This window comes from Ascaphus truei, chromosome 15 (assembly GCF_040206685.1).
Source record: "Ascaphus truei isolate aAscTru1 chromosome 15, aAscTru1.hap1, whole genome shotgun sequence".
NCBI classification, from domain to species: domain Eukaryota; kingdom Metazoa; phylum Chordata; class Amphibia; order Anura; family Ascaphidae; genus Ascaphus; species Ascaphus truei.
The window spans coordinates 8018328-8040813 of NC_134497.1; the positions used below are offsets into that span (position 1 = coordinate 8018328).

Here is a 22486-nt window from a genome sequence, read left to right on the forward strand (position 1 = left end):
AGGGTGTGTGCGTGCGCCAGTCAGGGTGTGTGCGTGCGTCAGTCAGGATGTGTGCGTGCGTCAGTCAGGGGGTGTGTGCGTGCGTCAGTCAGGGGGTGTGCGTGCGTCAGTCAGGGGGTGTGCGTGCGTCAGTCAGGGGGTGTGCGTGCGTCAGTCAGGGGGTGTGTGCGTGCGTCAGTCAGGAGGTGTGTGCGTGCGTCAGTCAGGGTGTGTGTGTGCGTCAGTCAAGGGGTGTGCGTGCGTCAGTCAGGGTTTGTGTGCGTGCGTCAGTCAGGGGGTGTGCGTGCTTCAGTGTGTGTGTATGTGCGTGCGTCAGTCAGGGTTCGTGTGCGTGCGTCAGTCAGGGTTTTTGTGCGTGTGTCAGTCAGGGGGTGTGCGTGCGTCAGTCAGGGGGTGTGTGTGCGTCAGTCAGGGGGTGTGTGCGTGCATCAGTCAGGGGGTGTGTGCGTGCGCCAGTCAGGGTGTGTGTGTGCGTCAGTCAAGGGGTGTGCGTGCGTCAGTCAGGGTTTGTGTGCGTGCGTCAGTCAGGGGGTGTGCGTGCGTCAGTGTGTGTGTATGTGCGTGCGTCAGTCAGGGTTTGTGTGCGTGCGTCAGTCAGGGTGTGTGTGCGTGCGTCAGTCAGGGGGTGTGCGTGCGTCAGTCAGGGTTTGTGTGCGTCAGTCAGGGGGTGTGCCTGCGTCAGTGTGTGTGTGCGTGCGCCAGTCAGGGTTTGTGTGCGTGCGTCAGTCAGGGGGTGTGCGTGCGTCAGTGTGTGTGTGTGTGCGTGCGTCAGTCAGGGTTTGTGTGTGTGCGTCAGTCAGGAGGTGTGTGCGTGCGTCAGTCAGGGGGTGTGCGTTTGCGTCAGTCAGGAGGTGTGTGCGTGCGTCAGTCAGGGGGTGTGTGTGTGCGTCAGTCAGGGTATGTGTGTGTGCGTCAGTCAGGAGGTGTGTGCGTGCGTCAGTCAGGGTGTGTGCGTGCGCCAGTCAGGGTGTGTGCGTGCGTCAGTCAGGATGTGTGCGTGCGTCAGTCAGGGTGTGTGTGCGTGCGTCAGTCAGGGGGTGTGCGTGCGTCAGTCAGGGGGTGTGCGTGCGTCAGTCAGGGGGTGTGCGTGCGTCAGTCAGGGGGTGTGTGCGTGCGTCAGTCAGGAGGTGTGTGCGTGCGTCAGTCAGGGTGTGTGTGTGCGTCAGTCAAGGGGTGTGCGTGCGTCAGTCAGGGTTTGTGTGCGTGCGTCAGTCAGGGGGTGTGCGTGCGTCAGTGTGTGTGTATGTGCGTGCGTCAGTCAGGGTTTGTGTGCGTGCGTCAGTCAGGGTGTGTGTGCGTGCGTCAGTCAGGGGGTGTGCGTGCGTCAGTCAGGGTTTGTGTGCGTGCGTCAGTCAGGGGGTGTGCCTGCGTCAGTGTGTGTGTGCGTGCGCCAGTCATGGTTTGTGTGCGTGCGTCAGTCAGGGGGTGTGCGTGCGTCAGTGTGTGTGTGTGTGCGTGCGTCAGTCAGGGTTTGTGTGTGTGCGTCAGTCAGGAGGTGTGTGCGTGCGTCAGTCAGGGGGTGTGCGTTTGCGTCAGTCAGGAGGTGTGTGCGTGCGTCAGTCAGGGGGTGTGTGTGTGCGTCAGTCAGGGTATGTGTGTGTGCGTCAGTCAGGAGGTGTGTGCGTGCGTCAGTCAGGGGGTGTGCGTGCGTCAGTCAGGGTGTGTGTGCGTGCATCAGTCAGGGGGTGTGCGTGCGTCAGTCAGGGTGTGTGAGAGCGTCAGTCAGGAGGTGTGTTCCTGCGTCAGTCAGGGTGTGTGTGTGTGCGTGCGTCAGTCAGGGTTTGTGTGCGTGCGTCAGTCAGGGTTTGTGTGCGTGCGTCAGTCAGGGTGTGTGTGCGTGCGTCAGTCAGGGTGTGTGTGCGTGCGTCAGTCAGGGTTTGTGTGCATGCGTGAGTCAGGGTTTTTGTGCGTGTGTCAGTCAGGGGGTGTGCGTGCGTCAGTCAGGGGGTGTGTGTGCGTCAGTCAGGGGGGGTGTGCGTGCATCAGTCAGGGGGTGTGTGCGTGCGCCAGTCAGGGTGTGTGCGTGCGTCAGTCAGGGGGTGTGTACTTGCGTCAGTCAGAGGGTGTGCGTGCGTCAGTCAGGGGGTGTGTGTGTGCGTCAGTCAGGGGGTGTGTGCGTGCGTCAGTCAGGGTGTGTGCGTGCGTCAGTCAGGGTGTGTGCGTGCGTCAGTCAGGTGGTGTGCGTGCGTCAGTCAGGGGGTGTGTGCGTGCGTCAGTCAGGGGGTGTGCATGCGTCAGTCAGGGGGTGTGCGTGCGTCAGTCAGGGGGTGTGTGCGTGCGTCAGTCAGGAGGTGTGTGCGTGCGTCAGTCAGGGGGTGTGTGTGTGCGTCAGTCAGGGGGTGTGCGTGCGTCAGTCAGGGGGTGTGCGTGCGTCAGTGTGTGTGTGTGCGTCAGTCAGGGGGTGTGTGCGTGCGTCAGTCAGGGGGTGTGCGTGCGTCAGTCAGGGGGTGTGTGTGCGTCAGTCGGGGGGGGGGTGCGTGCATCAGTCAGGGGGTGTGCGTGCGTCAGTAAGGGGGTGTGCGTGCGTCAGTCAGGGTTTGTGTGCGTGCGTCAGTCAGGGTTTGTGTGCGTGCGTCAGTCAGGGTTTGTGTGCGTGCGTCAGTCAGGGGGTGTGCGTGCGTCAGTGTGTGTGTGTGTGTGCGTGCGTCAGTCAGGGTTTGTGTGCGTGCGTCAGTCAGGGGGTGTGTGCGTGCGTCAGTCAGGGAGTGTGCCTGCGTCAGTGTGTGTGTGCGTGCGCCAGTCAGGGTTTGTGTGCGTGCGTCAGTCAGGGGGTGTGCGTGCGTCAGTGTGTGTGTGTGTGCGTGCGTCAGTCAGGGTTTGTGTGTGTGCGTCAGTCAGGAGGTGTGTGCGTGCGTCAGTCAGGGGGTGTGCGTGTGCGTCAGTCAGGAGGTGTGTGCGTGCATCAGTCAGGGGGTGTGTGTGTGCGTCAGTCAGGGTATGTGTGTGTGCGTCAGTCAGGAGGTGTGTGCGTGCGTCAGTCAGGGGGTGTGCGTGCGTCAGTCAGGGTGTGTGTGCGTGCGTCAGTCAGGGGGTGTGCGTGCGTCAGTCAAGGTGTGTGCGAGCGTCAGTCAGGAGGTGTGTTCCTGCGTCAGTCAGGGTGTGTGTGTGCGTGCGTCAGTCAGGGTTTGTGTGCGTGCGTCAGTCAGGGTTTGTGTGCGTGCGTCAGTCAGGGTGTGTGTGCGTGCGTCAGTCAGGGTGTGTGTGTGTGCGTCAGTCAGGGTTTGTGTGCGTGCGTCAGTCAGGGTTTTTGTGCGTGTGTCAGTCAGGGGGTGTGCGTGCGTCAGTAAGGGGGTGTGTGCGCGTCAGTCAGGGGGTGTGTGCGTGCATCAGTCAGGGGGTGTGTGCGTGCGCCAGTCAGGGTGTGTGCGTGCGTCAGTCAGGGGGTGTGTGCGTGCGTCAGTCAGAGGGTGTGCGTGCGTCAGTCAGGGGGTGTGTGTGTGCGTCAGTCAGGGGGTGTGTACGTGCGTCAGTCAAGGTGTGTGCGTGCGTCAGTCAGTGTGTGTGTGTGCGTGCGTCAGTCAGGGGGTGTGTGCCTGCGTCAGTTAGGGTGTGTGTGCTTGCGTCAGTCAGGGGGTGTGCGTGCGTCAGTCAGGGTGTGTGTGCTTGCGTCAGTCAGGGGGTGTGTGTGCGTGAGTCAGTGTGTGTGTGTGCGTGCGTCAGTCAGGGGTGTGTGCGTGCGTCAGTCAGGGGGTGTGTGCGCGTCAGTCAGGGGGTGTGTGCGTGCGCCAGTCAGGGTGTGTGCGTGCGTCAGTCAGGGTGTGTGTGCGTGCGCCAGTCAGGAGGTGTGTGTGTGCGTCAGTCAGGAGGTGTGTGCGTGCGTCAGTCAGGAGGTGTGTGTGTGCGTCAGTCAGGAGGTGTGTGCGTGCGTCAGTCAGGGTGTGGGTGCTTGCATCAGTAAGGGGGTGTGTGCTTGCGTCAGTCAGTGTGTGTGTGTGCTTGCGTCAGTCAGGGGGTTTGTGTGCATCAGTCAGTGTGTGTGTGTGCGTGCGTCAGTCAGGGGGTGTGTGCGTGCGTCAGTCAGGGTGTGTGTGCTTGCGTCAGTCAGGGGGTGTGCGTGCGTCAGTCAGGGTGTGTGTGCTTGCGTCAGTCAGGGGGTGTGTGTGCGTGAGTCAGTGTGTGTGTGTGCGTGCGTCAGTCAGGGGGGGTGTGCGTGCATCAGTCAGGGGGTATGTGCGCGTCAGTCAGGGGGTGTGTGCGTGCGCCAGTCAGGGTGTGTGCGTGCTTCAGTCAGGGGGTGTGTGTGCGTCAGTCAGTGTGAGTGTGTGCGTGCGTCAGTCAGGGGGTGTGTGCCTGCGTCAGTTAGGGTGTGTGTGCTTGCGTCAGTCAGGGGGTGTGCGTGCGTCAGTCAGGGTGTGTGTGCTTGCGTCAGTCAGGGGGTGTGTGTGCGTGAGTCAGTGTGTGTGTGCGTGCGTCAGTCAGGGGTGTGTGCGTGCGTCAGTCAGGGGGTGTGTGCGCGTCAGTCAGGGGGTGTTTGCGTGCGCCAGTCAGGGTGTGTGCGTGCGTCAGTCAGGCGGTGTGTGCGTGCGCCAGTCAGGAGGTGTGTGTGTGCGTCAGTCAGGAGGTGTGTGCGTGCGTCAGTCAGGAGGTGTGTGTGTGCTTCAGTCAGGAGGTGTGTGTATGCGTCAGTCAGGAGGTGCGTGCGTGCGTCAGTCAGGGGGTGTGTGTGCGTCAGTCAGGAGGTGTGTGCGTGCGTCAGTCAGGAAGTGTGTGCGTGCGTCAGTCAGGGTGTGTGTGCGTGCGTCAGTCAGCGTGTGTGTGCGTGTGTCAGTCAGGATGTGTGTGTGTGCGTCAGTCAGGAAGTTTGTGCGTGCGTCAGTCAGGAGGTGTGTGCGTGCGTCAGTCAGGAGGTGTGTGCGTGCGTCAGTCAGGGGGTGTGTGCTTGCGTCAGTCAGGAGGTGTATGTGTGCGTCAGTCAGAAGGTGTGTGCGTGTGTCAGTCAGGAGGTGTGTGTGTGCGTCAGTCAGGAAGTTTGTGCGTGCGTCAGTCAGGAGGTGTGTGCGTGCGTCAGTCAGGAGGTGTGTGCGTGCGTCAGTCAGGGGTTGTGTGCTTGCGTCAGTCAGGTGGTGTGTGCGTGCGTCAGTCAGGGGGTGTGCTTGCGTCAGTCAGGGTGTGTGTGCGTGCGTCAGTCAGGGGGTGTGTGCGTGCGTCAGTCAGGGTGTGTGTGCGTGCGTCAGTCAGGGGTTGTGTGCGTGCGTCAGTCAGGGTGTGTGCGTGTGTCAGTCAGGGGGTGTATGCGTGCGTCAGTCAGGGTGTGTGCGTGTGTCAGTCAGGGGGTGTGTGCTTGCGTCAGTCAGGGGGTGTGTGAGTGCGTCAGTCAGGGGGGGTGTGCGTGCGTCAGTCAGGGGGTGTGTGCGTGCGCCAGTCAGGGGGTGTGTGCTTGCGTCAGTAAGGGTGTGTGCGTGCGTCAGTCAGGGGGTGTGTGCGTGCGCCAGTCAGGGTGTGTGTGCGTGCGCCAGTCAGGGAGTGTGTGCGTGCGTCAGTCAGGGGGTGTGTGCTTGCGTCAGTCAGGGGGTGTGTGTGTGCGCCAGTCAGGGGGTGTGTGCTTGCGTCAGTCAGGGTGTGAGCGTGCGTCAGTCAGGGGGTGTGCGTGCGTCAGTCAGGGGGTGTGCGTGCGTCAGTCAAGGGGTGTGTGCGTGTGTCAGTCAGTGTGTGTGCATGTGTCAGTCAGGGGGTGTGTGCGTGCGTCAGTCAGGGGGTGTGTGCTTGCGTCAGTCAGGGGGTGTGTGCGTGCGCCAGTCTGGGGGGGTGTGCGTGCGTCAGTCAGGGTGTGTGTGCGTGCGTCAGTCAGGGTGTGTGTGCGTGCGTCAGTCAGGGAGTGTGTGCGTGCGTCAGTCAGGGGGTGTGTGCGTGCGTCAGTCAGGGGGTGTGCATGCGTCAGTCAGGGGGTGTGTGCGTGCATCAGTCAGGAGGTGTGTGCGTGCGTCAGTCAGGGGGTGTGTGTGTGCGTCAGTCAGGGGGTGTGCGTGCGTCAGTGTGTGTGTGTGCGTCAGTCAGGGGGGGTGTGCATGCGTCAGTCAGGGTGTGTGTGCGTGCGTCAGTCAGGGTGTGTGTGCGTGCGTCAGTCAGGGGGTGTGTGCGTGCGTCAGTCAGGGGGTGTGTGCGTGCGTCAGTCAGGGGGTGTGCATGCGTCAGTCAGGGGGTGTGTGCGTGCGTCAGTCAGGAGGTGTGTGCGTGCGTCAGTCAGGGGGTGTGTGTGTGCGTCAGTCAGGGGGTGTGCGTGCGTCAGTGTGTGTGTGTGCGTCAGTCAGGGGGTGTGTGCGTGCGTCAGTCAAGGGGTGTGCGTGCGTCAGTCAGGGGGGGTGCGTGCGTCAGTCAGGGGGGGTGCGTGCGTCAGTCAGGGGGGGTGTGCGTGTGTCAGTCAGGGGGTGTGCGTGCGTCAGTCAGGGGGTGTGTGTGCATCAGTCAGCGGGTGTGTGCGTGCATCAGTCAGGGGGTGTGTGCGTGCGCCAGTCAGGTGGTGTGCGTGCGTCAGTCAGGGTGTGTGTGCGTGCGTCAGTCAGCGGCTGTGCATGCGTCAGTCAGGGGGTGTGTGTGTGCGTCAGTCAGGGGGTGTGTGCGTGCGTCAGTCAGGGTGTGTGCGTGCGCCAGTCAGGGTGTGTGCGTGCGTCAGTCAGGATGTGTGCGTGCGTCAGTCAGGGGGTGTGTGCGTGCGTCAGTCAGGGGGTGTGCGTGCGTCAGTCAGGGGGTGTGCGTGCGTCAGTCAGGGGGTGTGCGTGCGTCAGTCAGGGGGTGTGTGCGTGCGTCAGTCAGGAGGTGTGTGCGTGCGTCAGTCAGGGTGTGTGTGTGCGTCAGTCAAGGGGTGTGCGTGCGTCAGTCAGGGTTTGTGTGCGTGCGTCAGTCAGGGGGTGTGCGTGCGTCAGTGTGTGTGTATGTGCGTGCGTCAGTCAGGGTTTGTGTGCGTGCGTCAGTCAGGGTTTTTGTGCGTGTGTCAGTCAGGGGGTGTGCGTGCGTCAGTCAGGGGGTGTGTGTGCGTCAGTCAGGGGGTGTGTGCGTGCATCAGTCAGGGGGTGTGTGCGTGCGCCAGTCAGGGTGTGTGCGTGCGTCAGTCACGGGGTGTGTGCTTGCGTCAGTCAGAGGGTGTGCGTGCGTCAGTCAGGGTGTGTGTGTGTGCGTCAGTCAGGGGGTGTGTACGTGCGTCAGTCAGGGTGTGTGCGTGCGTCAGTCAGGTGGTGTGCGTGCGTCAGTCAGGGGGTGTGTGCGTGCGTCAGTCAGGGGGTGTGCATGCGTCAGTCAGGGGGTGTGCGTGCGTCAGTCAGGGGGTGTGTGCGTGCGTCAGTCAGGAGGTGTGTGCGTGCGTCAGTCAGGGGGTGTGTGTGTGCGTCAGTCAGGGGGTGTGTGCGTGCGTCAGTCAGGGGGTGTGCGTGCGTCAGTGTGTGTGTGTGCGTCAGTCAGGGGGTGTGTGCATGCGTCAGTCAAGGGGTGTGCGTGCGTCAGTCAGGGGGGGTGCGTGCGTCAGTCAGGGGGGGTGCGTGCGTCAGTCAGGGGGTGTGTGCGTGTGTCAGTCAGGGGGTGTGCGTGCGTCAGTCAGGGGGTGTGTGTGCATCAGTCAGGGGGTGTGTGCGTGCGTCAGTCAGGGGGTGTGTGCGTGCGCCAGTCAGGTGGTGTGCGTGCGTCAGTCAGGGGGTGTGTGCGTGCGTCAGTCAGCGGCTGTGCATGCGTCAGTCAGGGGGTGTGTGTGTGCATCAGTCAGGGGGTGTGTGCGTGCGTCAGTCAGGGTGTGTGCATGCGCCAGTCAGGGTGTGTGCGTGCGTCAGTCAGGATGTGTGCGTGCGTCAGTCAGGGGGTGTGTGCGTGCGTCAGTCAGGGGGTGTGCGTGCGTCAGTCAGGGGGTGTGCGTGCGTCAGTCAGGGGGTGTGCGTGCGTCAGTCAGGGGGTGTGTGCGTGCGTCAGTCAGGAGGTGTGTGCGTGCGTCAGTCAGGGTGTGTGTGTGCGTCAGTCAAGGGGTGTGCGTGCGTCAGTCAGGGTTTGTGTGCGTGCGTCAGTCAGGGGGTGTGCGTGCGTCAGTGTGTGTGTATGTGCGTGCGTCAGTCAGGGTTTGTGTGCGTGCGTCAGTCAGGGTGTGTGTGCGTGCGTCAGTCAGGGGGTGTGCGTGCGTCAGTCAGGGTTTGTGTGCGTGCGTCAGTCAGGGGGTGTGCCTGCGTCAGTGTGTGTGTGCGTGCGCCAGTCAGGGTTTGTGTGCGTGCGTCAGTCAGGGGGTGTGCGTGCGTCAGTGTGTGTGTGTGTGCGTGCGTCAGTCAGGGTTTGTGTGTGTGCGTCAGTCAGGGGTTGTGTGCATGCGTCAGTCAGGGTGTGTGTGCGTGCGTCAGTCAGGGGGGGTGCGTGCGTCAGTCAGGGTGTGTGTGCGTGCGTCAGTCAGGGGGTGTGTGCGTGCGTCAGTCAGGGGGTGTGTGCGTGCGTCAGTCAGGGGGTGTGTGCGTGCGTCAGTCAAGGGGTGTGCGCGTGCGTCAGTCAGGGGGTGTGTGCGTGCGTCAGTCAGGGGGTGTGTGCGTGCGTCAGTCAGGGGGTGTGTGCTTGCGTCAGTCAGGGGGTGTGTGCGTGCGTCAGTCAGGGTGTGTGTGCGTGCGTCAGTCAGGGGGTGTGTGCGTGCGTCAGTCAGGGGGTGTGCGTGCGTCAGTCAGGGTGTGTATGAGTGCGTCAGTCAGGGGGTGTGTGCGTGCGTCAGTCAGGGTGTGTGTGCGTGCGTCAGTCAGGGGGTGTGTGCGTGCGTCAGTCAGGGGGTGTGTGCGTGCGTCAGTTAGGGGGTGTGTGCTTGCGTCAATCAGGGGGGGTGTGCGTGCGTCAGTCAGGGTGTGTGTGCGTGCGTCAGTCAGGGGGTGTGTGCGTGCATTTGTCAGGGGGTGTGTGCATGCGTCAGGCAGGAGGTGTGTGCGTGCGTCAGTTAGGGGGGGGGTGCGTGCGTCAGTCAGGAGGTGTGTGCGTGCGTCTGTCAGGGTGTGTGTGCGTGCGTCAGTCAGGAGGTGTGCGTGCGTCAGTCAGGGTGTGTGCGAGCGTCAGTCAGGAGGTGTGTGCGTGCGTCAGTCAGGGTGTGTGTACGTGCGTCAGTCAGGGTTTGTGCGTGCGTCAGTCAGGGGGTGTGTGCGTGCGTCAGTCAGGGGTGTGTGCGTGCGTCATTCAGGAGGTGTGTGCGTGCATCAGTCGGGGGTGTGAGCGTGCGTCAGTCAGGGGGTGTGTGTGCGTCAGTCAGGGGGTGTGTGCGTGCGTCAGTCAGGGGGTGTGTGCTTGCGTCAGTCAGGGTGTGTGTGTGCGTCAGTCGGGGGGGTGTGCGTGCGTCAGTCAGGGGGTGTGTGCATGCGTCAGTCAGGGTGTGTGTGCGTGCGTCAGTCAGGGTGTGTGTGCGTGCGTCAGTCAGGGGGTGTGTGTGCGTCAGTCAGGGGGTGTGTGTGCGTCAGTCAGGGGGTGTGCTTGCGTCAGTCAGGGGGTGTGTGTGCGTCAGTCAGGGGGTGTGTGTGCGTCAGTCAGGGGGTGTGCTTGCGTCAGTCAGGGGGTGTGTGTGCGTCAGTCAGGGGGTGTGTGAGTTCGTCAGTCAGGGGGTGTGTGCGTGCGTCAGTCAGGGTGTGTGTGTGCTTCAGTCAGGGGGGGTGTGCGTGCGTCAGTCAGGGGGTGTGCATGCGTCAGTCAGGGTGTGTGTGCTTGCGTCAGTCAGGGTGTGTGTGCGTGCGTCAGTCAGGGTGTGTGTGCGTGCGTCAGTCAGGGGGTGTGCGTGCGTCAGTCATGGTGAATGTTTGTGCGTCAGTCAGGAGGTGTGTGCATACGTCAGTCAGGGTGTGTGTGCGTGCGTCAGTCAGGGGATGTGTGCGTGCGTCAGTCAGGGGGTGTGCGTGCGTTAGTCAGGGGGGGTGTGCGTGCGTCAGTCAGGGGGTGTGTGCTTGCGTCAGTCAGGGGGTGTGTGCTTGCGTCAGTCAGGGGGTGTGTGCGTGCGTCAGTCAGGGGGTGTGCGTGCGTTAGTCAGGGGGTGTGTGCGTGCGTCAGTCAGGGGGTGTGTGCTTGCGTCAGTCAGGGGGTGTGTGCGTGCGTCAGTCAGGGGGTGTGTGCGTGCGTCAGTCAGGGGGTGTGTGCTTTCGTCAGTCAGGGGGTGTGTGCTTGCGTCAGTCAGTGGGGGTGTGCGTGCGTCAGTCAGGGTGTGTGTGCGTGCGTCAGTCAGGGGGTGTGTGCGTGCGTCAGTCAGGGGGTGTGTTTGCTTCAGTCAGGAGATGTGTGCGTGCGTCAGTCAGTGGGGGTGTGCGTGCGTCAGTCAGGGTGTGTGTGCGTGCGTCAGTCAGGGGGTTTGTGCGTGCGTCAGTCAGGGGGTGTGTTTGCTTCAGTCAGGAGATGTGTGCGTGCGTCAGTCAGGGGGTGTGCGTGCGTCAGTCAGGGTGTGTGTGTGTGCGTCAGTCAGGGGGTGTGTGCGTGCGTCAGTAAGGGTGTGTGTGCTTGCGTCAGTCAGGGGGTGTGTGCGTGCGTCAGTCAGGGGGTGTGTGCGTGCGTCAGTCATGGGGTGTGCGTGCGTCAGTCAGGGTGTGTGTGTGTGCGTCAGTCAGGGGGTGTGTGCGTCAGTCATGGGGTGTGCGTGCGTCAGTCAGGGTGTGTGTGTGTGCGTCAGTCAGGGGATGTGTGTGTGCGTCAGTCAGGGGGTGTGTGCGTGCGTCAGTCAGGGGGTGTGTGCATGCGTCAGTCAGGGGGTGTGTGCGTGCGTCAGTCAAGGGGTGTGCGCGTGCGTCAGTCAGGGGGTGTGTGCGTGCGTCAGTCAGGGGGTGTGTGCGTGCGTCAGTCAGGGGGTGTGTGCTTGCGTCAGTCAGGGGGTGTGTGCGTGCGTCAGTCAGGGTGTGTGTGCGTGCGTCAGTCAGGGGGGGTGTGCGTGCGTCAGTCAGGGGGTGTGCGTGCGTCAGTCAGGGTGTGTATGAGTGCGTCAGTCAGGGGGTGTGTGCGTGCGTCAGTCAGGGTGTGTGTGCGTGCGTCAGTCAGGGGGTGTGTGCGTGCGTCAGTCAGGGGGTGTGTGCGTGCGTCAGTTAGGGGGTGTGTGCTTGCGTCAATCAGGGGGGGTGTGCGTGCGTCAGTCAGGGTGTGTGTGCGTGCGTCAGTCAGGGGGTGTGTGCGTGCATTTGTCAGGGGGTGTGTGCATGCGTCAGGCAGGAGGTGTGTGCGTGCGTCAGTTAGGGGGGGGGTGCGTGCGTCAGTCAGGAGGTGTGTGCGTGCGTCTGTCAGGGTGTGTGTGCGTGCGTCAGTCAGGAGGTGTGCGTGCGTCAGTCAGGGTGTGTGCGAGCGTCAGTCAGGAGGTGTGTGCGTGCGTCAGTCAGGGTGTGTGTACGTGCGTCAGTCAGGGTTTGTGCGTGCGTCAGTCAGGGGGTGTGTGCGTGCGTCAGTCAGGGGTGTGTGCGTGCGTCATTCAGGAGGTGTGTGCGTGCATCAGTCGGGGGTGTGAGCGTGCGTCAGTCAGGGGGTGTGTGTGCGTCAGTCAGGGGGTGTGTGCGTGCGTCAGTCAGGGGGTGTGTGCTTGCGTCAGTCAGGGTGTGTGTGTGCGTCAGTCGGGGGGGTGTGCGTGCGTCAGTCAGGGGGTGTGTGCATGCGTCAGTCAGGGTGTGTGTGCGTGCGTCAGTCAGGGTGTGTGTGCGTGCGTCAGTCAGGGGGTGTGTGTGCGTCAGTCAGGGGGTGTGTGTGCGTCAGTCAGGGGGTGTGCTTGCGTCAGTCAGGGGGTGTGTGTGCGTCAGTCAGGGGGTGTGTGTGCGTCAGTCAGGGGGTGTGCTTGCGTCAGTCAGGGGGTGTGTGTGCGTCAGTCAGGGGGTGTGTGAGTTCGTCAGTCAGGGGGTGTGTGCGTGCGTCAGTCAGGGTGTGTGTGTGCTTCAGTCAGGGGGGGTGTGCGTGCGTCAGTCAGGGGGTGTGCATGCGTCAGTCAGGGTGTGTGTGCTTGCGTCAGTCAGGGTGTGTGTGCGTGCGTCAGTCAGGGTGTGTGTGCGTGCGTCAGTCAGGGGGTGTGCGTGCGTCAGTCATGGTGAATGTTTGTGCGTCAGTCAGGAGGTGTGTGCATACGTCAGTCAGGGTGTGTGTGCGTGCGTCAGTCAGGGGATGTGTGCGTGCGTCAGTCAGGGGGTGTGCGTGCGTTAGTCAGGGGGGGTGTGCGTGCGTCAGTCAGGGGGTGTGTGCTTGCGTCAGTCAGGGGGTGTGTGCTTGCGTCAGTCAGGGGGTGTGTGCGTGCGTCAGTCAGGGGGTGTGCGTGCGTTAGTCAGGGGGTGTGTGCGTGCGTCAGTCAGGGGGTGTGTGCTTGCGTCAGTCAGGGGGTGTGTGCGTGCGTCAGTCAGGGGGTGTGTGCGTGCGTCAGTCAGGGGGTGTGTGCTTTCGTCAGTCAGGGGGTGTGTGCTTGCGTCAGTCAGTGGGGGTGTGCGTGCGTCAGTCAGGGTGTGTGTGCGTGCGTCAGTCAGGGGGTGTGTGCGTGCGTCAGTCAGGGGGTGTGTTTGCTTCAGTCAGGAGATGTGTGCGTGCGTCAGTCAGGGGGTGTGCGTGCGTCAGTCAGGGTGTGTGTGTGTGCGTCAGTCAGGGGGTGTGTGCGTGCGTCAGTCAGGGGGTGTGTGCTTGCGTCAGTCAGGGGGTGTGTGCGTGCGTCAGTCATGGGGTGTGCGTGCGTCAGTCAGGGTGTGTGTGTGTGCGTCAGTCAGGGGGTGTGTGCGTGCGTCAGTAAGGGTGTGTGTGCTTGCGTCAGTCAGGGTGTGTGTGCGTGCGTCAGTCAGGGGGTGTGTGCGTGCGTCAGTCATGGGGTGTGCGTGCGTCAGTCAGGGTGTGTGTGTGTGCGTCAGTCAGGGGGTGTGTGCGTCAGTCATGGGGTGTGCGTGCGTCAGTCAGGGTGTGTGTGTGTGCGTCAGTCAGGGGATGTGTGTGTGCGTCAGTCAGGGGGTGTGTGCGTGCGTCAGTCAGGGGGTGTGTGCGTGCGTCAGTCAGGAGGTGTGTGCGTGCGTCAGTCAGGGTGTGTGTGTGTGCGTCAGTCAGGGGGTGTGTGTGTGCGTCAGTCAGGGGGTGTGTGCGTGCGTCAGTCAGGGGGTGTGTGCGTGCATCAGTCAGGAGGTGTGTGCGTGCGTCAGTCAGGGGGTGTGTGCGTGCGTCAGTCAGGGGGTGTGTGCTTGCGTCAGTCAGGGTGTGTGTGCTTGCGTCAGTCAGGGGGTGTGTGCGTGCGTCAGTCAGGGTGTTTGTGCGTGCGTCAGTCAGGGGGTGTGTGCTTGCGTCAGTCAGGGGGTGTGTGCGTGCGTCAGTCAGGGGGTGTGTGCGTGCGTCAGTCAGGAGGTGTGTGCTTGCGTCAGTCAGGGGGGGTGTGCTTGCGTCAGTCAGGGGGTGTGTGCTTGCGTCAGTCAGGGGGTGTGTGCGTGCATCAGTCAGGGTGTGTGTGCATGCGCGTGGCAGGCAGTCGGTGTGTGTGTGTGCACGTCAGTCACTCTGTGTGTGCGCGTCAGTAAGGGGTTGTGTGTGCGCGTGGCAGTCAGTCAGTGCTTGTGTGTGCATCAGTCAGTGTGTGTGTGTCAGTCAGTATGTGTATCTCAGGTGTGTGCGTTAGTCAGGGTGTGTGCACGCGCGTCAGTCAGTGTGTGTGCGCGCGCCATTCAGTGTGTGTCAGCCAGTCAGTGTGTGTGTTTGCACGTGGCAGGCAGTGTATGTGTGCGTCAGTCAGTGTGTGTGTGTGTGTGTGCGCGTGTCAGGCAGTCAGTGTGCGTCAGTCAGTATGTGTGTCTCAGGCACTCTGTGTAAGCGTGCGTCAGTCAGTGTGTGTGCGCGCGCCATTCAGTGTGTGTCAGCCAGTCAGTGTGTGTGTTTGCACGTGGCAGGCAGTGTATGTGTGCGTCAGTCAGTGTGTGTGTGTGTGTGTGTGTGCGCGTGTCAGGCAGTCAGTGTGCGTCAGTCAGTATGTGTGTCTCAGGCACTCTGTGTATGCGTGCGTCAGTCAGTGTGTGTGCGTGCGTGCGTCAGTAAGTGTGTGTGCGCGTCAGTCAGTGTGTGTGCGCGCGCGTCAGTCAGTGTGTGTGCACGCGTCAATCAGTGTGTGTGCGTGCGTTAGTCAGTGTGTGTGCGCGCATCAGTCAGTGTGTGTGCGTGTCAGTCAGTGTGTGTGTGTGCGTCAGTCAGGGGGGGTGTGCGTGCGTCAGTCAGGGGGTGTGTGTGTGCGTCAGTCAGGGTGTGTGCTTCCGTCAGTCAGGGTGTGTGTGCGTGCGTCAGTCAGGAGGTGTGCGTGCGTCAGTCAGGGGGTGTGCGTGCGTCAGTCAGGGTGTGTCTGCATGCGTCAGTCAGGGGGTGTGTGCGTGCGTCAGTCAGGGGGTGTATGCATGTGTCAGTCAGGGGGTGTGTGCGTGCGTCACTGTGTGTGTGTGTGCGTGCGTCAGTCAGGAGGTGTGTGCATGCGTCAGTCATGGTTTGTGTGCGTGCGTCAGTCAGGGGGCGTGTGCGTGCGTCAGTTAGTGTGTGTGCGTGCGTCAGTCAGGGGGTGTGTGCGTGCGTCAGTCAGGGTGTGTGTGCGTGCGTCAGTCAGGGGGTGTGCGTGCGTCAGTCAGGAGGTGTGCGTCAGTCAGTCAGGGTGTGTGCGAGCGTCAGTCAGGGGGTGTGCGTGCGTCAGGGGGTGTGCGTGCGTCAGTCAGGGGGTGTGTGCGTGCGTCAGTCAGGGTGTGTGTGCGTGCGTCAGTCAGGGGGTGTGCGTGCGTCAGTCAGGGTGTGTGTGCGTGCGTCAGTCAGGGGGTGTGTGCGTGCGTCAGTCAGGGGGTGTGCGCGTGCGTCAGTCAGGGGGTGTGTGCGTGCGTCAGTCAGGGGGTGTGTGCGTGCGTCAGTCAGGGGGGTGTGCTTGCGTCAATCAGGGGGTGTGTGCGTGTGTCAGTCAGGGTGTGTGTGCGTGCGTCAGTCAGGGGGTGTGTGCGTGCGTCAGTCAGGGGGTGTGCGTGCGTCAGTCAGGGTGTGTGTGAGTGCGTCAGTCAGGGGGTGTGTGCGTGCGTCAGTCAGGGTGTGTGTGCGTGCGTCAGTCAGGGGGTGTGTGCGTGCGTCAGTCAGGGGGGGTGTGCGTGCGTCAGTCAGGGGGTGTGTGCTTGCGTCAATCAGGGGGTGTGTGCGTGCGCCAGTCAGGGTGTGTGTGCGTGCGTCAGTCAGGAGGTGTGTGCGTGCGTCAGTTAGGGGGGGTGTGCGTGCGTCAGTCAGGAGGTGTGTGCGTGCGTCTGTCAGGGTGTGTGTGCGTGCGTCAGTCAGGAGGTGTGCGTGCGTCAGTCAGGGTGTGTGCGAGCGTCAGTAAGGAGGTGTGTGCGTGCGTCAGTCAGGGTGTGTGTACGTGCGTCAGTCAGGGTGTGTGCGTGCGTCAGTCAGGGTGTGTGTGCGTGCGTCAGTCAGGGGGTGTGTGCATGCGTCATTCAGGAGGTGTGTGCGTGCGTCAGTCGGGGGTGTGTGCGTGCGTCAGTCAGGGGGTGTGTGTGCGTCAGTCAGGGGGTGTGTGCGTGCGTCAGTCAGGGGGTGTGTGCTTGCGTCAGTCAGGGTGTGTGTGTGCGTCAATCAGGGGGGGTGTGCGTGCGTCAGTCAGGGGGTGTGTGCATGCGTCAGTCAGGGGGTGTGAGTGCGTCAGTCAGGGTGTGGGTGCGTGCGTCAGTCAGGGGGTGTGTGCGTGCGTCAGTCAGGGTGTGTGTGCGTGCGTCAGTCAGGGTGTGTGTGCGTGCGTCAGTCAGGGGGAGTGTGTACGTCAGTCAGGGGGTGTGTGTGCGTCAGTCAGAGGGTGTGCTTGCGTCAGTCAGGGGGTGTGTGTGCGTCAGTCAGGGGGTGTGTGTGCGTCAGTCAGGGGGTGTGCTTGCGTCAGTCAGGGGGTGTGTGTGCGTCAGTCAGGGGGTGTGTGAGTTCGTCAGTCAGGGGGTGTGTGCGTGCGTCAGTCAGGGTGTGTGTGTGCATCAGTCAGGGGCGGTGTGCGTGCGTCAGTCAGGGTTGTGCATGCGTCAGTCAGGGTGTGTGTGCTTGCGTCAGTCAGGGTGTGTGTGCGTGCGTGCGTCAGTCAGGGGGTGTGTGCGTGCGTCAGTCAGGGGGTGTGCGTGCGTCAGTCATGGTGAATGTTGTGCGTCAGTCAGGAGGTGTGTGCATGCGTCAGTCAGGGTGTGTGTGTGTGCGTCAGTTAGGGGGGGTGTGCGTGCGTCAGTCAGGGTGTGTGTGCGTGCGTCAGTCAGGGGGTGTGTGCGTGCGTCAGTCAGGGGGTGTGCGTGCGTTAGTCAGGGGGTGTGTGCGTGCGTCAGTCAGGGGGTGTGTGCTTGCGTCAGTCAGGGGGTGTGTGCGTGCGTCAGTCAGGGGGTGTGCGTGCGTTAGTCAGGGGGTGTGTGCGTGCGTCAGTCAGGGGGTGTGTGCTTGCATCAATCAGGGGGTGTGTGCGTGCGTCAGTCAGGGGGTGTGTGCGTGCGTCAGTCAGGGGGTGTGTGCTTGCGTCAGTCAGGGGGTGTGTGCTTGCGTCAGTCAGGGGGGGTGTGCGTGCGTCAGTCAGGGTGTGTGTGCGTGCGTCAGTCAGGGGGTGTGTGCGTGCGTCAGTCAGGGGGTGTGTTTGCTTCAGTCAGGAGATGTGTGCGTGCGTCAGTCAGGGGGTGTGCGTGCGTCAGTCAGGGTGTGTGTGTGTGCATCAGTCAGGGGGTGTGTGCATGCGTCAGTCAGGGGGTGTGTGCGTGCGTCAGTCAGGGTGTGTGTGCGTGCGTCAGTCATGGGGTGTGCGTGCGTCAGTCAGGGTGTGTGTGTGTGTGCGTCAGTCAGGGGGTGTGTGCGTGCGTCAGTCATGGGGTGTGCGTGCGTCAGTCAGGGTGTGTGTGTGTGCGTCAGTCAGGGGGTGTGTGCGTGCGCTAGTCATGGGGTGTGCGTGCGTCAGCCATGGGGTGTGCGTGCTTCAGTCAGGGGGTGTGTGTGTGTGCGTCAGTCAGGGGGTGTGTGTGTGCGTCAGTCAGGGGGTGTGTGCGTGCGTCAGTCAGGGGGTGTGTGCGTGCGTCAGTCAGGAGGTGTGTGCGTGCGTCAGTCATGGGGTGTGCGTGCGTCAGTCAGGGTGTGTGTGTGTGCGTCAGTCAGGGGGTGTGTGTGTGCGTCAGTCAGGGGGTGTGTGCGTGCGTCAGTCAGGGGGTGTGTGCGTGCGTCAGTCAGGAGGTGTGTGCATGCGTCAGTCAGGGGGTGTGTGCGTGCGTCAGTCAGGGGGTGTGTGCGTGCGTCAGTCAGGGTGTGTGTGCTTGCGTCAGTCAGGGGGTGTGTGCGTGCGTCAGTCAGGGTGTGTGTGCGTGCGTCAGTCAGGGGGTGTGTGCTTGCGTCAGTCAGGGGGTGTGTGCGTGCGTCAGTCAGGGGGTGTGTGCGTGCGTCAGTCAGGAGGTGTGTGCTTGCGTCAGTCAGGGGGTGTGTGCTTGCGTCAGTCAGGGGGTGTGTGTGCGTCAGTCAGGGGGTGTGCTTGCGTCAGTCAGGGGGTGTGTGTGCGTCAGTCAGGGGGTGTGTGAGTTCGTCAGTCAGGGGGTGTGTGCGTGCGTCAGTCAGGGTGTGTGTGTGCATCAGTCAGGGGCGGTGTGCGTGCGTCAGTCAGGGTTGTGCATGCGTCAGTCAGGGTGTGTGTGCTTGCGTCAGTCAGGGTGTGTGTGCGTGCGTGCGTCAGTCAGGGGGTGTGTGCGTGCGTCAGTCAGGGGGTGTGCGTGCGTCAGTCATGGTGAATGTTGTGCGTCAGTCAGGAGGTGTGTGCATGCGTCAGTCAGGGTGTGTGTGTGTGCGTCAGTTAGGGGGGGTGTGCGTGCGTCAGTCAGGGTGTGTGTGCGTGCGTCAGTCAGGGGGTGTGTGCGTGCGTCAGTCAGGGGGTGTGCGTGCGTTAGTCAGGGGGTGTGTGCGTGCGTCAGTCAGGGGGTGTGTGCTTGCGTCAGTCAGGGGGTGTGTGCGTGCGTCAGTCAGGGGGTGTGCGTGCGTTAGTCAGGGGGTGTGTGCGTGCGTCAGTCAGGGGGTGTGTGCTTGCATCAATCAGGGGGTGTGTGCGTGCGTCAGTCAGGGGGTGTGTGCGTGCGTCAGTCAGGGGGTGTGTGCTTGCGTCAGTCAGGGGGTGTGTGCTTGCGTCAGTCAGGGGGGGTGTGCGTGCGTCAGTCAGGGTGTGTGTGCGTGCGTCAGTCAGGGGGTGTGTGCGTGCGTCAGTCAGGGGGTGTGTTTGCTTCAGTCAGGAGATGTGTGCGTGCGTCAGTCAGGGGGTGTGCGTGCGTCAGTCAGGGTGTGTGTGTGTGCATCAGTCAGGGGGTGTGTGCATGCGTCAGTCAGGGGGTGTGTGCGTGCGTCAGTTAGGGTGTGTGTGCGTGCGTCAGTCATGGGGTGTGCGTGCGTCAGTCAGGGTGTGTGTGTGTGTGCGTCAGTCAGGGGGTGTGTGCGTGCGTCAGTCATGGGGTGTGCGTGCGTCAGTCAGGGTGTGTGTGTGTGCGTCAGTCAGGGGGTGTGTGCGTGCGCTAGTCATGGGGTGTGCGTGCGTCAGCCATGGGGTGTGCGTGCTTCAGTCAGGGGGTGTGTGTGTGTGCGTCAGTCAGGGGGTGTGTGTGTGCGTCAGTCAGGGGGTGTGTGCGTGCGTCAGTCAGGGGGTGTGTGCGTGCGTCAGTCAGGAGGTGTGTGCGTGCGTCAGTCATGGGGTGTGCGTGCGTCAGTCAGGGTGTGTGTGTGTGCGTCAGTCAGGGGGTGTGTGTGTGCGTCAGTCAGGGGGTGTGTGCGTGCGTCAGTCAGGGGGTGTGTGCGTGCGTCAGTCAGGAGGTGTGTGCATGCGTCAGTCAGGGGGTGTGTGCGTGCGTCAGTCAGGGGGTGTGTGCGTGCGTCAGTCAGGGTGTGTGTGCTTGCGTCAGTCAGGGGGTGTGTGCGTGCGTCAGTCAGGGTGTGTGTGCGTGCGTCAGTCAGGGGGTGTGTGCTTGCGTCAGTCAGGGGGTGTGTGCGTGCGTCAGTCAGGGGGTGTGTGCGTGCGTCAGTCAGGAGGTGTGTGCTTGCGTCAGTCAGGGGGTGTGTGCTTGCGTCAGTCAGGGGGTGTGCGTGCGTCAGTCAGGGGGTGTGTGCTTGCGTCAGTCAGGGGGTGTGTGCGTGCATCAGTCAGGGTGTGTGTGCATGCGCGTGGCAGGCAGTCGGTGTGTGTGTGTGCACGTCAGTCACTCTGTGTGTGCGCGTCAGTAAGGGGTTGTGTGTGCGCGTGGCAGTCAGTCAGTGCTTGTGTGTGCATCAGTCAGTGTGTGTGTGTCAGTCAGTATGTGTATCTCAGGTGTGTGCGTTAGTCAGGGTGTGTGCACGCGCGTCAGTCAGTGTGTGTGCGCGCGCCATTCAGTGTGTGTCAGCCAGTCAGTGTGTGTGTTTGCACGTGGCAGGCAGTGTATGTGTGCGTCAGTCAGTGTGTGTGTGTGTGTGTGCGCGTGTCAGGCAGTCAGTGTGCGTCAGTCAGTATGTGTGTCTCAGGCACTCTGTGTATGCGTGCGTCAGTCAGTGTGTGTGCGTGCGTGCGTCAGTAAGTGTGTGTGCACGTCAGTCAGTGTGTGTGCGCGCGCGTCAGTCAGTGTGTGTGCACGCGTCAATCAGTGTGTGTGCGTGCGTTAGTCAGTGTGTGCGCGCATCAGTCAGTGTGTGCGCGCGTCAGTCAGTGTGTGTGAGCGCGTCAGTCAGTGTGTGTGTGTGTGTGTGTGTGTGTGTGCGCGCATCAGTCAGTGAGTGTGCGTGTCAGTCAGTGTGTGCGCGTGTCAGTCAGTGTGTGCGTGCACCAGTCAGTGAGTAAGCACGCGTCAGTCAATGTGTGTGTCAGTCAGTGTGTGGTGTTGGTGTGTCAGTCAGTGTGTGTGTGTGTCAGTCAGTGTGTGTGTCAGTCAGTGTGTGGTGTGGGTGTGTCAGTCAGTGTGTGTGTGTGTGTGTCAGTCAGTGTGTGTGGCATTCAGTGTGTGGTGTGGGTGTGTCAGTCAGTGTGTGGTGTGTGTGTGTGTGTGTGTGTGTGTGTGTGTGTGTGTGTGTGTGTGTGTGTGTGTGTGTGTGTGTGTGTGTGTGTGTGTGTGTGTGTGTGTGTGTGTGTGTGTGTGTGTGTGTGTGTGTGTGTGTGTGTGTGTGTGTGTGTCAGTCAGTCAGTGTGTCAGTAAGTGTGTGTGTCAGTCAGTGTGTGTGTATCAGTCAGTCAGTCTGTGTGTGTTTCAGACAGGCAGTTCGTGTGTCAGTCAGTTTGTTGTTGTTGTGTGCCCCCCCCCCCTCTCTGCTTTTTCCTCTGCCCTGCTGCGAACGGGGGGCGGAGGTGAGGGGAGGTGAAGGGGGGAATGGTGGTGGTGCCTGCTTGCGCCAGCCGGTGATCCCGGCCGCGGGGGTGGGGGAGGTTACCTCTTTGCGCCACCCGGTGCTCCCGGCCGCGGGGAGGGTTGTGGGGGGGGGGAGGTTACCTTTTTGCGACAACCGGTGCTCCCGGCCACGGGGGGATGTTGTGGGGGGGGGGAGGTTACCTCCTTGCGCCACCCGGTGCTCCCGGCTCGGCGGTGGGGGGGGATGTTAGCTGCTTGCTGGCGCTCCTGGCGCTAATACGGGGCCCCGAGGAGAAGAGCCGAGTGGGCAGGCGGCGGCGTGTGAGAGGCGGCGTGAGTTTTGCTGGCGGCATGTAGAGAGGTGAGGTGGAGAAGGCTTGGCACCGGGGAGGCTGGGGTTTGCGGTGAGGGGAGGCTGGGGTTTGCGGTGAGGGGGGGTTTGCGGTGAAGGGGGGTGGGGGGTTTGCGGTGAGGGGGTGTGGGGGGGTTTGCGGTGAGGGGAGGCTGGGGTTTGCGGTGAGGGGGGCACAGGGGTGTGTGAGACACTGTTAGCCCACACCGGCCAATGAGAGGTGTGCGGGGGCGGGCGGGCCAAGGGAGCCATCTCATTGGCCTGAGGCGGAGTGACGGTCCAAAGGTCCAATGCGATTGCCCCTAGGGACAGGGAGACACAGGACAAAAAGACACGCATACAACGGTTTGAGAAATATATAGATAGATGCGCGCGCGTTTTCAGGTGTAACATTGCACGGCCGAGTGTTGGGTATAGGACTGAGTCCGTATAGCGAGCGACAGCAGGAATCCGTGCGTATACGCGGTGCCCATAAACCGTTAATAACATGGATTCTCTATACCTGCATTTACAAAACCATATGACGCACATAGAGGGGTACGCGGATAAATCGCACGCCGACTAATTATCGGATAAGGGAGACGCGACCATCCTCACGGTTCTAGAGGCGGTCGTGCTTGCGGTGGAGAACGAGCGTATTATGAGTCCTGCGTGCCGCACGACGTGCCCCGAAACACCACGCGGTGCGACATCTCCAGGTTGTTAAACAGCACCAGGATATTATTTGTGAGCGACACGTACCGATATGCGTGCAGCTTAACCACGTTGAAATGTTAAAACCGTTGTCTTCGAACACTCTCACCGCGACCCCCACGGATTGTTTTATCTGCCTGAACCAGCGTTAACAGAATAGCAATGTAGTAATTACGAAACACATACAATTGGCACCCTTACTAACATAATAAAATCCAAATGTATTGTTAATTATTTATTTGATGTTATTCAGAATCTGTGGATCAACTGCTTAGGAGGGAGGTGTGCTGTCTGTGAGATGTTCCACACCGGATTAACAGAGACACAGTTATGTTCAGTGAAGAATATCAAACACAGAACAAACAAAACTCACCTCCACAGATATATAACTCACTCAGCACAAGGAAGCAGAAGCATCATCTACAGCTCCTGCACGGGAAACCCAACAAGCACAACTCACCACAGATATATCATAACTGGCACACAGCACAAAGAGGAAAGGGCGTCGTCTACAGCTACTGCACCGAAAACCCAACTACTGCACTAAACAAAACCCATACCGCGTAAGTACCAGTTCTTGACACGTCTGTCAATCGATAACCGGCGGGCCGATGAGCGGGTGTTCTCTGATCAAATGTAGGGTTATATCCAACGCTTTCCTGGCATTTCTGTGGGTAGTTTCTTTTATCGTATATATGCGATTCCATATATCAACCAGCGTAAATACCGATCTGAGTACAGGATCCATGTCCACACCGCCGCCGGTAAAGATCTGTTAAATAAAAACACGGTCACCAACAATTGCATATAACCGTACTTGGAATGCACACTTGTTGCAAATCATAGACACGCCACCTCCCAGAATAGGGGACGCCCGACTGTAACATTAAAAAAGGACATTAAAATGAAAGAGACGACACGTTTCAAATCGTTTATTCGTATACTTATTGTACGCAGGCGAAGGGGGAAAAAAAACCATCAGCGTGTGAGCGATCTCATCATGGATACAGATCAGCTACATGTCATCATTTGGTTTTTTCATCGCTGCACCTGGGACGTACGCCGTGATTTGAGCCGGTCCGCACCGGACAACCGAGGAGGTGGGGTATGTGCATTACAGCGTGCCGGTGTGAGGAAAAAAACCTAGCTATGGCTCACCACCGCACCCTGTGATGCGGCGATAACGCCCTATGCTCGCTAACCCTGAACTCATCTAACTTGTTGTGGGTGATAGGAGCAACCGGCTCTACTA

The 22486-nt window shown here is 61.4% G+C and overlaps 1 protein-coding gene across 7 annotated transcripts in view; it reads right to left on the reverse strand.

The window, feature by feature from the left end:
• The window catches only part of LOC142466467 (uncharacterized), a 68779-nt gene that overhangs the window by 40629 nt on the left and 5664 nt on the right, over nucleotides 1-22486 (reverse strand). For 6 of the 7 annotated variants that reach the window (XM_075571434.1, XM_075571431.1, XM_075571430.1 and 3 more), the window contains one exon: nucleotides 21795-22006. Coding sequence is in view for 2 of the 7 variants with exons in the window: in XM_075571437.1 (XP_075427552.1) it covers nucleotides 21795-21941 (147 nt within the window). In the remaining 5 variants the exon portion in view is untranslated. The remainder of the gene's footprint in view (nucleotides 1-21794; nucleotides 22007-22486) is intronic. The other variant, XM_075571432.1, reaches the window with a different exon arrangement.